The 16,252-nt window shown below is 55.5% G+C and overlaps 1 protein-coding gene across 6 annotated transcripts in view; it reads right to left on the bottom strand.

Annotated features, from left to right (window-relative positions):
- The window catches only part of LOC106603998 (solute carrier family 12 member 7), a 141,868-nt gene that overhangs the window by 50,932 nt on the left and 74,684 nt on the right, over positions 1-16,252 (bottom strand). For all 6 annotated transcript variants that reach the window (XM_045702779.1, XM_045702780.1, XM_045702782.1 and 3 more), the window contains exon 4: positions 3,185-3,331. In XM_045702779.1, the coding sequence (XP_045558735.1) occupies positions 3,185-3,331 (147 nt within the window). The remainder of the gene's footprint in view (positions 1-3,184; positions 3,332-16,252) is intronic.

Below are 16,252 nucleotides of genomic sequence, written 5' to 3'. Positions count from 1 at the left end.
CCATGTACAGTGAGGGAAAAAAGTATTTGATCCCCTGCTGATTTTGTACATTTGCCCACTGACATAGAAATGATCAGTCTATAATTTTAATGGTAGGTTTATTTGAACAGTGAGAGACAGAATAACAACAAAAAAATCCAGAAAAACGCATAATGAGGGAAATAAGTATTTGACCCCCTCTCAATCAGAAAGACTTCTGGCTCCCAGGTGTCTTTTATACAGGTAACGAGCTGAGATTAGGAGCACACTCTTAAAGGGAGTGCTCCTAATCTCAGCTTGTTACCTGTATAAAAGACATCTGTCCACAGAAGCAATCAATCAATCAGATTCCAAACTCTCCACCATGGCCAAGACCAAAGAGCTCTCCAAGGATGTCAGGGACAAGATTGTAGACCTACACAAGACTGGAATGGGCTACAAGACCATCGCCAAGCAGCTTGGTGAGAAGGTGACAACAGTTGATGCGATTATTCGCAAATGGATGAAACACAAAAGAACTGTCAATCTCCCTCGGCCTGGGGCTCCATGCAAGATCTTACCTCGTGGAGTTGCAATGATCATGAGAACGGTGAGGACATCACCGCATCAAAGGGACGATGGACGGGGCCATGTACCGTCAAATCTTGGGTGAGAACCTCCTTCCCTCAGCCAGGGCATTGAAAATGGGTCGTGGATGGGCATTCCAGCATGACAATGACCCAAAACACATGACCAAGGCAACAAAGGAGTGGCTCAAGAAGAAGCACATTAAGGTCCTGGAGTGGCCTAGCCAGTCTCCAGACCTTAATCCCATAGAAAATCTGTGGAGGGTGCTGAAGGTTCGAGTTGCCAAACGTCAGCCTCGAAACCTTAATGACTTGGAGAAGATCTGCAAAGAGGAGTGGGACAAAATCCCTCCTGAGATGTGTGCAAACCTGGTGGCCAATTACAAGAAACGTCTGACCTCTGTGATTGCCAACAAGGCTTTTGCCACCAAGTACTAAGTCATGTTTTGCAGAGGGGTCAAATACTTATTTCCCTCATTAAAATGCAAATCATTTTATAACATTTTTTACATGCGTTTTTCTGGATTTTTTTGTTGTTATTCTGTCTCTCACTGTTCAAATAAACCTACCATTAAAATTATAGACTGATCATTTCTTTGTCAGTGGGCAAACGAACAAGATCAGCAGGGGATCAAATACTTTTTTCCCTCACTGTAGCATGCTTCTGTCTATAATGTGTGGATAATCCTTCCTACCATGGCTTTATTTTAAGATATCATGAAGAACGGAAAAGGTTTTGCTACAGCTCTCAACACTGCTGCCCTGAAGTTGTGCTATCGACCAAGCTCAAGGGGAAAAAGGTGTGATGGACTACTTTCTGGAGCATGATTGACTCTGAAAATTGTCATGGTCAGGATATACTGTCCCTGTCCATACAGCCAGCTGGGTTCTCAGTACATTACACAGACAGGAATAAAAGAACTCTCTGAGAAGAACAAAGGTGTATGTTTCATGATTAACTACACAAAGTGTGATTGTGATAACGTACAGGAATTCAAGTCCTTTTGCGTACCCAACCTAGAATAACTCACAAGCAAATGCTGATCGTATTAGCTCCCAAGATAATTATTTTAGGTTATAGTCACAGCCGTGTATATTCCCCTCAAGCCGATACCACGACGGCCGTCAAGGAACTACACTGGACGTTGTGCAACCTGGAAACCAAATATCCTGAGGCCGCATGTATTGTAGCTGGGGATTTTAACAAAGAAAATTTGAGGAAAACGCTACCGAAATTCTAACAACACATTGCCTGTAGTACTCGTGCATCAAAAACTCTCGACTACTGTTACTCTCCCTTCCGGGATGGCTACAAGGCCCTCCCCCGCCTTCCCTTCTGCAAATCAGATCACGACTCCATTCTGTTCCTCCCTTCCTATAGGCAGAAACTCAAACAGGAAGTACCCATGCTAAGGTCTATTCAACACTGGTCTGACCAATCGGAATCAATGCTTCAAGATTGTTTTGATCACACGGACTGGGATATATTCCTGATTGCCTCTGAAATAACATTGACATATACACGGACACGGTGACTAAGTTCATCAGGAAGTGTATAGGTGATGTTGTTCCCACTGTGACTATTAAAACCTACCCAAACCAAAAATAGTGGATAGATGGCAGCATATGCGCAAAACTGAAACCACAAACCACCACATTTAACCACAGTAACGTGAGGTCAAATCATGATGTCAGTGATCTTCAGGTCAGAAAGTCGGAGCTCTAGAAAGAGGTCCTAGTTCCCGAGTGTGAATTCTAAATTGGATGACCGTTCAAATAGATTTTTCCCCTGTCGGAGCTCGTTTTTTTCTCCCCAGAGTTGAACGCTCGGAAGTCAGAGATTTCCGAGATCCCAGTTGTTTTGAACGTGGCATTAGAGTTGGGATTATGGTTCATTGTTTAGCTATGTCTAAACAATGCAAGTAAAAATCTCACTGTACCGATTACACCTTCTGTATCCTGTGACAAATAAACTTCGATTTTATTTGATATAGTGTGTGTTTACCAGAGACGGTAATGTAAAGAACAACATGACCTGCACCAAAGTCAGATTAGGATATATATTTTTATGAAATTTTTTTAACCTTTATTTAACTAGGCAAGTCAGTTAAGAACAAATTCTTATTTACAATGACGGCCTAGGAACAGTGGGTTAACTGCCTTGTCAGCTCAGCGACTCGATCTAGCAACCTTTCGGCTACAGCCCAACGCTACAGCCCAACGCTCTAACCACTAGGCTACCTGCCACCCAGGATATAGGCTAAGGAATAGATAAAGAACATTTTTACTACTACTTTTTGCTACTACATTCACCACGTTTAGTCTACACTGTGAATCCTTAAAGAGATGGATGGGGCTAAGGCTTAAGAGGGTGTGAATGATCCTGAATGGGTGTAGACAAAGAAGAGCTCTCCAGTAGGTGTACCAAAACATTTACGGGCCATTTTCTCAAAACTTTCAAAGCAGAATTCATTTTCCATTGTTCCTCAACTGAAGTGTATGATATACCATTTTCTAGCTCGGAGTCTCTACTTTTATCCAATGTTAAAAACACCATTTCAAATTACGCGACATAGGACCCAACCTAGGTGGTGGGACACAAATAGCAATAATCAATCATATTATATGATATTCCTTACACAGGAGCAGGTCATCACCACAATGGCAAGGGATTCCATGATGCCGGCGGTTCCCACGATCCAGGTGAGACGCAGGAACAGGATGACCCCCAGGATGTTTTGCAGGCAGGGCAGGTACACCCCAATTAATGTGCCCAACGCGGGACTCTGTGGAGGGAAAGAGGAGAGTGAGAGAGGGGAGTGAGAGGAGGGAACGATGAGAGGGAGAGAGGGTCATTAGGTAGTAAGTTCCACCATATCAAATCATTCAACCAACAGATGACGTGATTGTGTTTCAAGGGTCAACCAGTAATTATTTATTTATTTAACTAGGCAAGTCAGTTAAGATCAAATTCTTATTTGTAAATTATAACAGATCACATTTAAGATATTGCTTTTCATTAGGCGTCATGACACATTATACAGTGCACTCGGAAAGTATTCAGACCCCTTGACTTTTTCCATATTTTGCTATGTTACAGCCTTATTCTAAAATAATTAAAACGTTTTTTTCCCCCCTCATCAATCTACACACAATAGCCCATAATGACAAAGCAAAATCAGATTTGTATTTTTTATTTTGGGAAATATATATTTAAAAAAATGAAATATGACATTTACATAAGTATTCCGACCCTTTACTCAGTACTCTGGCAGCAGTTACAGCCTTGAGTCTTCTTGGGTATGACGCTACAAGCTTGGCACACCTGTCTCCCATTCTTCTCTGAAGATCCTCTAAAACTCTGTCAGGTTGGAAGAGGAGCGTTGCAGCACAGCTATTTTCAGGTCTTTCCAGAGATGTTTGATCGGGTCCAAGTCCAGGCTCTGGCTGGGCCACTAAAGGACAGAGACTTGTCCTGAAGCCACTACTGTGTTGTCTTGGCTGTGTGCTTAGGGTTGTTGTCCTGTTGGAAAGTTTTCATCAACAATCACTCTGTACTTTGATGCGTTCATCTTTCCCTCGATCCTGACTTGTCTCCCAGTCCCTGCTGCTGAAAAACATCTCCACAGCATGATGCTGCCACCCCCGTGCTTCACTGTAGGGATGGTGCCAGGTCTCCTCCAAATCAAATCAAATGTATTTATATAGCCCTTCTTACATCAGCTGATATCTCAAAGTGCTGTACAGAAACCCAGCCTAAAACCCCAAACAGCAAGCAATGCAGGTGTAGAAGCACGTCCTCCAGACGTGATGCTTGGCATTCAGGCCAAAGAGTCCAATCTTGGTTTCATCAGACAAGAGAATCTTATTTCTCATGGTCTGAGAGTCCTTTAGGTGCCTTTTTGCTTCCGTCTGGCCACTCTACCATAAAGGCCTGATTGGTGGAGTGCTGCAGAGATGGTTGTCCTTCTAGAAGGTTCTCCCATTTCCACAGAGTAACTCTGTCAGAGTGACCATCAGGTTCTTGGTCACCTCCCTGACCAAGGCCCTTCTCCCCTGATTGCTCAGTTTGGCTGGGCGGCCAGCTCTAGGAAGAGTCTTGGTGGTTCCAAACTTCTTCCAACACAGGTTTCTTTTGATGAACCATTAACAACAGGCTTTCACCATGCTTTTAGAGAAGGGCACTCAACATGTAATGCCATGACACAAATGACTGATGATAGGCTGAAAGAAATGTGTAATAATAAGATACAGGGAGCTGTACTGTTAGATTTTAGTTCAACCTTTGATATTATTGGACATAATGTGTTTTTGGCTAAATGTATGCGTTGTGGCTTTTCAACCTCAGCCATATTGTGAATTCAGAACTGTCTGTCTAATAGAACACAAAGTTTTATTTAATGCAAGCTACTTTAATGTAAAACAAAGTATGGTATTCTTGCCGGCAGCTCACTTGGCCCTTTACTGTTCTGTATTTTTACCAATGATCTACCACAAGCATTAAACAAAGCCTGTGTGTCAATGTACGCTGATAATTCTCAACATTATACACCAGTAACCACAGCTAATGATATTTTTGCAACCCTAAACAAAGTTGCAGTCAGTTTTGTAATGGGTGGCTAGTAATAAACTAGCTCTGAACATATCTAAAACTAAAAAGCATTGTATTTGGTATGAATCATTCTTGACCTCAGCTGAATCTGGTAATAAATTATGTGGCTTTGTAGCAAGTTGAGGAGACTAAAGTTCTTGGTGTCAACTTAGACTGTAAATTGTCATGGTATTGATTCAATTGTTGGAAGGATGGGGAGAGGTCTGACTGTGATAAAGAGATGCCCAGCCTTTTTAGGCCCACAGTCGACAAAACAAGTCCTGCGGGCTCTAGTTTTATATAATCTTTACTACTGCCCGGTGATATGGTAAAGTGCTGCAAAGAAGGGTATGTATTGGGACATTGTGTATTTTGTCCATTAAATGTGGATGCTACCACGGTTACGGATAATCCTGAATGAATCGTGAATAATGATTAGTGAGAAAGTTAGACGCACAAATATCATACCCACCCAGAAATGCTAACCTCCCCAGTTATTGTAATGATGAGAGGTTAGCATGTCTTGGGGGTATGATATTTGTGTGATAACTTTCTCACATTCTATTCTTATTTACAATAAAAGTGACTCAATACATTATTGTCACGTTCTGACCAGTAAGGGGTTATTTGTTATTGTAGTTTGGTCAGGACGTGGCAGGGGGTGTTTGTTTTACGTGGTTCGGGGTTTGTTGGGTTATGTTATTATGTAAGAGGGGTGTTTGTTTAGAGTGTTTCGGGGTTTGTTGGGCTATGTTCTATGTTAGTATATTGCTATGTTTATCTAGTATGTCTAGTTCTATGTTTAGTTAATGGGGTTGACCTTCAATTGGAAGCAGCTGCTCCTAGTTGCTTCTAATTGAAGGTCCTATTTAAGAGGTGTTTTTCTGTGAGAATTTGTGGGTAGTGGTCTCCTGTTTTGTGTCTGTACACCTGACAGGACTGTTTAGTGTCGTTTATTGTTTTTGTATACGTGATATGTTCGTTTTCCTTCAACATTAAAAAGAAGATGATGTTCCCGCTGCACCTTGGACCAATCCTTACGACGCCCGTTACAATTATGTACAATTCATTTGTATTGGGCACAAAATAAATCGGCAACACAACCAAAAGAAACAGCAAATGCATCCACCAATTTTTAGAGACACAAGCTTGATGTAGTTAGTCATTGCGTCATATGGATATGGGACCAAATACTTAACTTTTTACTACTTTAATACACATAAGTGAATTTGTCCCAATACCTTTGGTCCCCTAAAACAAGGGGACTATGTACAACAAGTGCTGCAATTTTTTAAATGGTTCACCTGAGATGGATGGAAATACCCTCAAGTTAAAGCTGACAGTTTGTACATTAACCTCAAAGAAACTGTAACGTTTCAAAGTGTTGGAAAATGGACCTTTGGAATTAAATCTGAAGGGCGAGGCATCCCAAATCCATCACAGATACTCCAACAAATGTACAGTGAAGCAAACAGGCCCACCCTGTGCCGTGATGGAACTTTCAAGACATTTGATCACAGGCATCACCCTCACAGGTACATTCCATCAGAAGGGAAGTTGCACAACAGAGGTATAAAGGACTGGGTTGTATGTCAGACACATGTAAGAGAATGAGGCCTTCTGTTCTTAAAAAGGACAGCACCAGATAAACAGCATCAGATAAAGCAACTGAACACCAAATAAATTCAGCCCAGTAGAAAGAAAAATTGCTTGAATGATTATCAATTATGCTTTCACCCAAAGGACCACACAGGCACGTTCAACTATCACACTGTGTCAAGAGGAGGTACTCTGCTTGGCCAATTACACAACACCCAGACCTGGCACCCTCTCCCATGTAGAAGTCTGGTGGGGTACCAATATAGATAGATTTCAGACACAGACCTGCATTCACTTCTTGCTGTGGTGGTTGCTTTAGGGGAGGGCGTGGTGGTGGTGGCTTTAGGGGAGGGCGTGGTGGTGGTGGCTTTAGGGGAGGGCGTGGTGGTGGTTGCTTTAGGGGAGGGCGTGGTGGTGGTTGCTTTAGGGGAGGGCGTGGTGGTGGTGGTGGTTTTAGGGGAGGGCGTAGTGGTGGAGGCTTTAGGGGAGGACGTGGGGGAGGAGGCTTTAGGGGAGGGCGTGGGGGAGGAGGCTTTAGGGGAGGGCGTGGTGGTGGTGGCTTTAGGGGAGGGCGTGGTGGTGGTGGCTTTAGGGGAGGGCGTGGTGGTGGCTTTAGGGGAGGGCGTGGTGGTGGTGGCTTTAGGGGAGGACGTGGTGGTGGCGGCTTTAGGGGAGGGCGTGGTGGAGGCGGCTTTAGGGGAGGGCGTGGTGGAGGCGGCTTTAAGGGAAGGCGTGTTGGTGGCTTTAGGGGAGGGCGCGGTGATGGAGGCTTTAAGGGGAGGGCGTGGTGGTGGAGGCTTTAAGGGGAGGGCGTGGTGGTGGTGGCTTTAGGGGAGGGCGTGGTGGTGGTGGCTTTAGGGGAGGGCGTGGTGGTGGCGGTGGCCTTAGGGGAGGGCGTGGTGGTGGCGGTGGCTTTAGGGGAGGGCGTGGTGGTGGTGGCTTTAGGGGAGGACATGGTGGTGGTGGTGGCTTTAGGGGAGGGCGTGGTGGTGTTGGTGGCTTTAGGGGAGGCGTGGTGGTGGTGGCTTTAGGGGAGGGCGTGGTGGTGGTGGCTTTAGGGGAGGGCGTGGTGGTGGTGGCTTTAGGGCAGGGCGTGGTGGTGGTGGCTTTAGGGGAGGACGTGGTGGAGGCTTTAGGGGAGGGCGTGGTGGTGGTGGCTTTAGGGGAGGGCATGGTGGTGGTTGCTTTAGGGGAGGGCGTGGTGGCGGTCGCTTTAGGGGAGGGCGTGGTGGTGGTGGAGGCTTTAGGGGAGGGCGTGGTGGTGGAGGCTTTAGGGGAGGGCGTGGTAGTGGTGGTTTTAGGGGAGGACGAAGTGGTGGTGGTTTTAGGGGAGGACGTGGTGGTGGAGGCTTTAGGGGAGGACGTGGTGGTGGAGGCGGCTTTAGGGGAGGGCGTGGTAATGGAGGCTTTAGGGGAGGGCGTGGTGGTGGTGGCTTTAGGGGAGGCGTGGTGGTGGAGGCTTTAGGGGAGGGCGTGGTCGTGGCGGCTTTAGGGGAGGGCGTGGTGGTGGTGTTGGCTTTAGGGGAGGGCGTGGTGGTGGCGGCTTTAGGGGAGGGCGTGGTGGTGGTGGCGGCGGCTTTAGGGGAGGGCGTGGTAATGGAGGCTTTAGGGGAGGGCGTGGTGGTGGCTTTAGGGGAGGGCGTGGTGGTGGAGGCTTTAGGGGAGGGCGTGGTCGTGGCGGCTTTAGGGGAGGGCGTGGTGGTGGTGTTGGCTTTAGGGGAGGGCATGGTGGTGGCGGCTTTAGGGGAGGGCGTGGTGGTGGTGGCGGCGGCTTTAGGGGAGGGCGTGGTGGTGGCTTTAGGGGAGGGCGTGGTGGTGAAGGCGGCTTTAGGGGAGGGCGTGGTGGTGGAGGCGGCTTTAGGGGAGGGCGTGGTGGTGGCTTTAGGGGAGGGCGTGGTGGTGGAGGCGGCTTTAGGGGAGGGCGTGGTGGTGGGCGGCTTTAGGGGAGGGCGTGGTGGTGGCTTTAGGGGAGGGCGTGGTGGTGGAGGCAGCTTTAGGGGAGGGCGTGGTGGTGGCGGCTTTAGGGGAGGGCATGGTGGTGGTGGCTTTAGGGGAGGACGTGGTGGAGGCGGCATTAGGGGCGGGCGTGGTGGTGGAGGCGGCTTTAGGGGAGGGCGTGGTGGTGGCTTTAGGGGAGGGCGTGGTGGTGGCTTTAGGGGAGGGCGTGGTGGTGGCTTTAGGGGAGGGCGTGGTGGTGGTGCCTTTAGGGGAGGGCGTGGTGGAGGCTTTAGGGGAGGGCGTGGTGGTGGAGGCGGCTTTAGGGGAGGGCTTGGTGGTGGAGGCGGCTTTAGGGGAGGGCTTGGTGGTGGAGGCGGCTTTAGGGGAGGGCTTGGTGGTGGAGGCGGCTTTAGGGGAGGGCTTGGTGGTGGAGGCGGCTTTAGGGGAGGGCGTGGTGGTGGCGGCGGTTTTAGGGGAGGGCGTGGTGGTGGCGGCGGCTTTAGGGGAGGGCGTGGTGGTGGCGGCGGCTTTAGGGGAGGGCGTGGTGGTGGCGGCGGCTTTAGGGGAGAGCGTGGTGGTGGCGGCGGCTTTAGGGGAGGGCGTGGTGGTGGTGGCTCTGGGGGAGGGCTAGGTGGAGGCTTTAGGGGAGGGCGTGGTGGTGGCGGCGGCTTTAGGGGAGGGCGTGGTGGTGGCTCTGGGGGAGGGCTAGGTGGAGGCTTTAGGGGAGGGCGTGGTGGTGGCTGTAGGGGAGGGCGTGGTGGTGGTGGCTTTAGGGCAGGGCGTGGTGGTGGTGGCTTTAGGGGAGGGCGTGGTGGTGGTGGCTTTAGGGGAGGGCGTGGTGGTGGTGGCTTTAGGGGGAGGCGTGGTGGTGGTTGCTTTAGGGGAGGGCGTGGTGCGGTGGCTTTAGGGGAGGGCGTGGTGGTGGTGGAGGCTTTAGGGGAGGGCGTGGTAGTGGTGGTTTTAGGGGAGGACGAAGTGGTGGTGGTTTTAGGGGAGGACGTGGTGGAGGCGGCTTTAGGGGAGGGCATGGTGGTGGAGGCGGCTTTAGGGGAGGGCGTGTTGGTGGCTTTAGGGGAGGGCGTGGTGGTGGAGGCGGCTTTAGGGGAGGGCGTGGTGGTGGCGGCTTTAGGGGAGGGCGTGGTGGTGGTGGCGGCGGCTTTAGGGGAGGGCGTGGTGGTGGCTTTAGGGGAGGGCGTGGTAATGGAGGCTTTAGGGGAGGACGTGGGGGTGGAGGCTTTAGGGGAGGGCATGGTGGTGGTGGCTTTAGGGGAGGGTGTGGTCGTGGCGGCTTTAGGGGAGGACGTGGGGGTGGAGGCTTTAGGGGAGGGCGTGGTGGTGGAGGCTTTAGGGGAGGGCGTGGTGGTGGTGGCTTTAGGGGAGGGCGTGGTGGTGGTGGCTTTAGGGGAGGGTGTGGTGGTGGTTGCTTTAGGGGAGGCGTGGTGGTGGTTGCTTTAGGGGAGGGCGTGGTGGTGGCGGCTTTAGGGGAGGGCGTGGTGGTGGTGGCGGCGGCTTTAGGGGAGGGCGTGGTGGTGGCTTTAGAGGGAGGCGTGGTGGTGAAGGCGGCTTTAGGGGAGGGCGTGGTGGTGGAAGCGGCTTTAGGGGAGGCGTGGTGGTGGCTTTAGGGGAGGGCGTGGTGGTGGAGGCAGCTTTAGGGGAGGGCGTGGTGGTGGCGGCTTTAGGGGAGGCGTGGTGGTGGCGGCTTTAGGGAGGACGTGGTGGAGGCGGCATTAGGGCGGGCGTGGTGGTGGAGGCGGCTTTTAGGGGAGGCGTGGTGGTGGCTTTAGGGGAGGGCGTGGTGGTGGCTTTAGGGGAGGCGTGGTGGTGGTGCCTTTAAGGGAGGGCGTGGTGGTGGCTTTAGTGGAGGGCGTGGTGGTGGTGCCTTTAGGGGAGGGCGTGGTGGAGGCTTTAGGGGAGGGCGTGGTGGTGGAGGCGGGCGTTAGGGGAGGGCTTGGTGGTGGAGGCGGCTTTAAGGGAGGGCTTGGTGGTGGAGGCGGCTTTAGGGGAGGGCTTGGTGGTGGAGGCGGCTTTAGGGGAGAGGCGTGGTGGTGGCTGGCTTTAGGGAGGGCGTGGTGGTGGCGCGGCTTTAGGGGAGGGCGTGGTGGTGGCGGCGGCTTTAGAGGGGCGTGGTGGTGGCTGTAGGGGAGGCGTGGTGTTGGTGGCTTTAGGGGAGGCGTGGTGGTGGCGGAGGCTTTAGGGGAGGCGTGGTGGTGGCGGAGGCTTTAGGGAGGCGTGGTGGTGGCGAGAGGCTTTAGGGGAGAGCGTGGTGGTGAGCGGAGAGCTTTAGGGGGAAGCGTGGTGGTGGCGGGAGGCTTTAGGGGGAGGCGTGGTGGTGGAGGCAACTTTAGGGGAGGCGTGGTGGTGGAGCGGCTTTAGGGAGGGCGTGGTGGTGGAAGCGGCTTTAGGGGGAGGCGTGGTGGTGGAGGCGGCTTTAGGGGAGGCGTGGTGGTGGCTTTGGAGAGGGCGTTGTGGTGGAGGCGGCTTTGGGGAGGGCGTTGTGGTGGCTTTAGGGGAGGGCGTTTGGTGGCTTTAGGGGAGGGCGAGGTGGAGGTGAGCTTTACGGGAGGGCGTGGTGGTGACGGCGGCTTTAGGGAGGGCGTGGTAGTGGTGGCTTTAGGGGGGGCGTGGTGGTGGTGGCTTTAGGGGGAGGCGTGGTGGAGGTGGCTTTAGGGAGGGGCGTGGTGGTGGCGGAGAGCTTTAGGGGAGGGCGTGGTGGTGGCGGAGGCTTTAGGGGAGGGCGTGGTGGTGGCGGAGGCTTTGAGAGGGCGTGGTGGTGGGAGCGGAGGCTTTAGGGGAGGCGTGGTGGTGGCTTTGGGGAGGCGTGGTGGTGGCTTTAGGGGAGGGCGTGGTGGTGGCTTTAGGGGAGGGCGTGGTGGTGGCTTTAGGGGAGGGCGTGGTGGTGGCTTTAGGGGAGGGCGTGGTGGTGGTGATGGCTTTGGGGAGAGGCTGTGGTGGTGGTGGAGCTTTAGGGAGTGCGTGGTGGTGGTGGCTTTAGGGGAGGGCGTGGTGGTGGTGACTTTAGGGGAGGGCGTGGTGGTGGTGGTGGCTTTAGGGGAGGACGTGGTGGTGGTGGTGGCTTTAGGGGAGGACGTGGTGGTGGTGGTGGCTTTAGGGGAGGAAGTGGTGGTGGTGGTGGCTTTAGGGGAGGACGTGGTGGTGGTGGCGGCTTTAGGGGAGGACGTGGTGGTGGCGGCGGATTTATGGTAGGGAGTGGAGGTGGTGGCTTTAGGGGAGGGCGTGGTGGTGGATGCGTTAGGAGTGCGTGGTAGTGGCGGCTTTAGGGAGGGCGTGTGGGTGGCGCGGCTTTAGGGGAGGCGTGGTGGTGGCGGCGGCTTTAGGGGAGGCGTGGTGGTGGTGGTGGCTTTAGGAGGGCGTGGTGGAGGCTTTAGGGGAGGGCGTGGTGGTGGTGGTGGCTTTAGGGGAGGGCGTGGTGGTGGTGGTGGCTTTAGGGAGGGCGTGGTGGTGGAGGCTTTAGGGGAGGGCGTGGTGGAGCCGGCTTTAGGGGAAGGCGTGGTGGTGGTGGCTTTAGGGGAGGCAGGTGGAGACTTTAGGGGAGGGCGTGGTGGTGGTGGCTGTAGGGGAGGGCGTGGTGGTGGTGGCTGTAGGGGAGGGCGTGGTGGTGGTGGCTGTAGGGGAGGGCGTGGTGGTGGTGGCTTTAGGGGAGGACGTGGTGGTGGTGGCTTTAGGGAGGAGCGTGGTGGTGGTGGCTTTAGGGGAGGGCGTGGTGGTGGCTTTAGGGGAGGCGTGGTGGTGGAGGCTTTAGGGGAGTGGCGTGGTGGTGGAGGCGGCTCTATGGGAGGGCTTGGTGGTGGAGGCGGCTTTAGGGGAGGGCTTGGTGGTGGCGCGGCTTTAGGGAGGGCGTGGTGGTGGCGGCGGCTTTAGGAGAGGGAGTGGTGGTGGCGGCGGCTTTAGGGAGGGCGTGGTGGTGGCGGTGGCTTTAGGGGAGGGCGTGGTGGTGGCGGAGGCTTTAGGGGAGGGCGTGGTTGTGAGCGGAGGCTTTAGGGAGGGCGTGGTGGTGGCGGAGACTTTAGGGGAGGGCTTGGTGGTGGAGGCGGCTCTATGGGAGGGCTTGGTGGTGGAGCGGCTTTAGGGGGAGGGCTTGGTGGTGGCGACGGCTTTAGGGGAGGGCGTGGTGGTGGCGGCGCTTTAGGGGAGGGCGTGGTGGTGGCGGCGGCTTTAGGGAGGGCGTGGTGGTGGTGGTGGCTTTAGGGGAGGGCGTGGTGGTGGCGGAGGCTTTAGGGGAGGCGTGGTTGTGGCGGAGAGCTTTAGGGGGGGCGTGGTGGTGGCGGAGGCTTTAGGGGAAGGCGTGGTGGTGACGGAGGCTTTAGGGGAGGCGTGGTGGTGGAGGCAGCTTTGGGGGAGGCGTGGTGGTGGAGGCGGCTTTAGGGGAGGGCGTGGTGGTGGCTTTAGGGGAGGGCGTGGTGGTGGCTTTAGGGGGAGGGCGTGGTGGTTTTAGGGAGGGCGTGGTGGTGGTGGAGGCTTTAGAGGGACGTGGTGGTGGTGGTGGCTTTAGGGGAGGACGTGGTGGTGGCGGCGGATTATGGTAGGGAGTGGAGGTGGTGGCTTTAGGGGAGGGCGTGGTGGTGGATGCGTTAGGGGAGGCGTGGTGGAGCCGGCTTTAGGGGAAGGCGTGGTGGAGCCGGCTTTAGGGGAAGGCGTGGTGATGGTGGCTTTAGCGGAGGGCGTGGTGGTGGAGGATTTAGGGGAGGGCGTGGTGGTGGAGGCTTTAGGGGAGGGCGTGGTGGTGGAGGCTTTAGGGAGGCGTGGTGGTGGAGGCTTTAGGGGAGGGCGTGGTGGTGGTGGCTTTAGGGGAGGGCATGGTGGTGGTGGCTTTAGGGGGGCGTGGTGGTGGCTTTAGGGGAGGCGTGGTGGTGGAGCGGCTTTAGAGGAGGCGTGGTAGTGGTGGCTTTAGGGGAGGGCGTGGTGGTGGGCGGCTTTAGGGAGGCGTGGTAGTGGTGGCTTTAGGGAGGCGTGGTGGTGGTGGTGGCTTGGGGAGGCGTGGTGGTGGGGCTTTAGGAGGGCGTGGTGGAGCCGGCTTTAGGGGAAGCGTGGTGGTGGTGGCTTTAGCGGAGGCGTGGTGGTGGAGGATTTGAGGAGGGCGTGGTGGTGGAGGCTTTAGGGGAGGGCGTGGTGGTGGAGGCTTTAGGGGGAGGGCGTGGTGGTGGTGGCTTTAGGGGAGGGCATGGTGGTGGTGGCTTTAGAGGGCGTGGTGGTGGCTAGGGGGGCGTGGTGGTGGTGGCTTTAGGAGGGCGTGGTGGAGGCGGCTTTAGGGGAGGGCGTGGTGAAGCGGGCGTTAAGGAAAGGGTTGGTGGCTTTAGGGGAGGCGTGGTGGTGGTGGCTTTAGGGGAGGGTGTGGTGGTGGCGGTGGCTTTAGGGGAGGAGTGGTGGTGGCGGTGCCTTTAGGGGAAACGAGTGGTGGTGGTGGTAGCTTTAGGGAGGGGCGTGGTGGTGGTGGTTTTAGGGGAGGACGTGGTGGTGGTGGTTTTTGGGAGGGCAGTGGTGGTAGAGGCTTTAAGGGAGGGACGTGGTGGTGGAGCGGCTTTAGGGGAGGCGTGGTGGTGGCTTTAGGGAGGCGTGGTGGTGGAGAGCGGCTTTAGGGGAGGGCGTGGTGGTGGCGGCTTTGGGGAGGGCGTGGTGGTGGTGGCGGCGGCTTTAGGGGGAGGGCGTGGTGGCGGCTTTGGGGGAAGCGTGGTGGTGGCTTTAGGGGAGGCGTGGTAATGGGGCTTTAGGGGAGGCGTGGTGGTGGAGGCTTTAGGGAGGCGATGGGGAGGAGGCTTTAGGGGGAGGCGTGGTGGTGGTGGCTTTAGGGGAGGGCGTGGTGGTGGTGGCTTTAGGGGAGGGCGTGGTGGTGGCTTTAGGGAGGCGTGGTGGTGGTTGTTTAGGGGAGGGACGTGGTGGTAGGTGGCTTTAGGGGGCGTGGTGGAGAGCAGCTTTAGGGAGGGCGTGGTGGGCGGCTTTAAGGGAAGCGTGTTGGTGGCTTTAGGGGAGGCGCGATGGTGGGGCTTTAAGGGGAGGGCGTGGTGGTGAGGCTTTAGGGGAGGCGTGGTGGTGGCTTTAGGGCGTGGTGGTGGTGGCTTTAGGGGGGGCGTGGAGGCGGCTTTAGGGGAGGGCGTGGTGGAGGCGGCTTTAAGGAAGCGTGTTGGTGGCTTTAGGGGAGGGCGTGGTGGTGGTGGCTTTAGGGAGGGTGTGGTGGTGGCGGTGGCTTTAGGGGAGGGAGTGGTGGTGGCGGTGCCTTTAGGAACAGTGGTGGTGGTGGTGGCTTTAGGGGAGGGACGTGGTGGTGGTGTTTTGGAGAGAGCGTGGTGGTGGTGGTTTTAGGGAGGAGCCGTGGTGGTAGAGGCTTTAAGGGAGGCGGTGGTGGTGGAGAGCGGCTTTAGGGAGAGGCGTGGTGGTGGCTTTAAGGGAGGCGTGGTGGTGGAAGCGGCTTTAGGGGAGAGGCGTGGTGGTGGCGGCTTTAGGGAGGGCGTGGTGGTGGTGGCGGGGCTTTTAGGGGCGTGGTGGCGCTTTGGGGAGAAGCGTGGTGGTGGCCTTGGGGAGGCGTGGTAATGGAGGCTTTAGAGAGGAACGTGGTGGTGGAGGCTAAGGAGGCGTGGTGGTGGGCTTTAGGGGAGGCGTGGTGGTGGAGGCTTTAGGGGAGGGCGTGGTCGTGGCGGCTTTAGGGGGAGCATGGTGGTGGTGTTGACTTTAGGGAGGGCATGGTGGTGGCGGCTTTAGAGGGCGTGGTGGTGGTGTGGCGGCTTTAGGGAGAGGGTGGTGGTGGCTTTAGGGAGGCGTGGTGGTGAAGCGGCTTTAGGGGAGGGCGTGGTGGTGGGGCGGCTTTAGGGAGGCGTGGTGGTGGCTTTAGGGGAGGCGTGGTGGTGGAGGCGGCTTTAGGGGAGGGCGTGGTGGTGGTGGCTTTAGGGGAGGCGTGGTGGTGGTGGCTTTAGGGAAGGGGCGTGGTGAGGCGGCATTAGGGGCGGGCGTGGTGGTGAGGCGGCTTTAGAGGGCGTGGTGGTGGCTTTAGGGGAGGCGTGGTGGTGCTTTAGGGGAGGGCGTGGTGGTGGCTTTGAGGGAGGGCGTGGTGGTGGTGCCTTTAGGGGAGGGCGTGGTGGAGAACTTTAGGGAGGCGTGGTGGTGGAAGGGCTTTGGGAGGCTTGGTGGTGGGGGGCTTTAGGGGAGGAGCTTGGTGGTGGAAGCGGCTTTAGGGGAGGAGCTTGGTGGTGGAGCGGCTTTGGGGAGGGCTTGGTGGTGGGGCGGCTTTAGGGGAGGCGTGGTGGTTGGGCGGTTTAGGGAGGCGTGGTGGTGGCGGCAGGAGCGTGGTGGTGGCGGCATTTTAGGGGGGCGTGGTGGTGGTGGCTCTAGGGAGAGCGAGGTGGAGAGCTTTAGGGAGGGTGTGGTGGTGGCGAGCGGCTTTAGGGAGGCGTGGTGGTGGTGGCTCTGGGGAGGGCTAGGTGCTTTAGGAGGGCGTGGTGGTGGCTGTAGGGGAGGGCGTGGTGGTGGCTGTAGGGGAGGGCGTGGTGGTGGTGGCTTTAGGGCAGGGGCGTGGTGGTGGTGGCTTTAGGGGAGGGACGTGGTGGAGGCTTTAGGGGGGCGTGGTGGTGGT

The sequence above is a fragment of the Salmo salar genome, chromosome ssa19 (assembly GCF_905237065.1).
Source record: "Salmo salar chromosome ssa19, Ssal_v3.1, whole genome shotgun sequence".
In the NCBI taxonomy this organism is placed as follows: domain Eukaryota; kingdom Metazoa; phylum Chordata; class Actinopteri; order Salmoniformes; family Salmonidae; genus Salmo; species Salmo salar.
The sequence above is the reverse complement of the archived record's forward strand: the minus strand, read 5'-3'. Positions and strand labels throughout refer to the sequence as shown.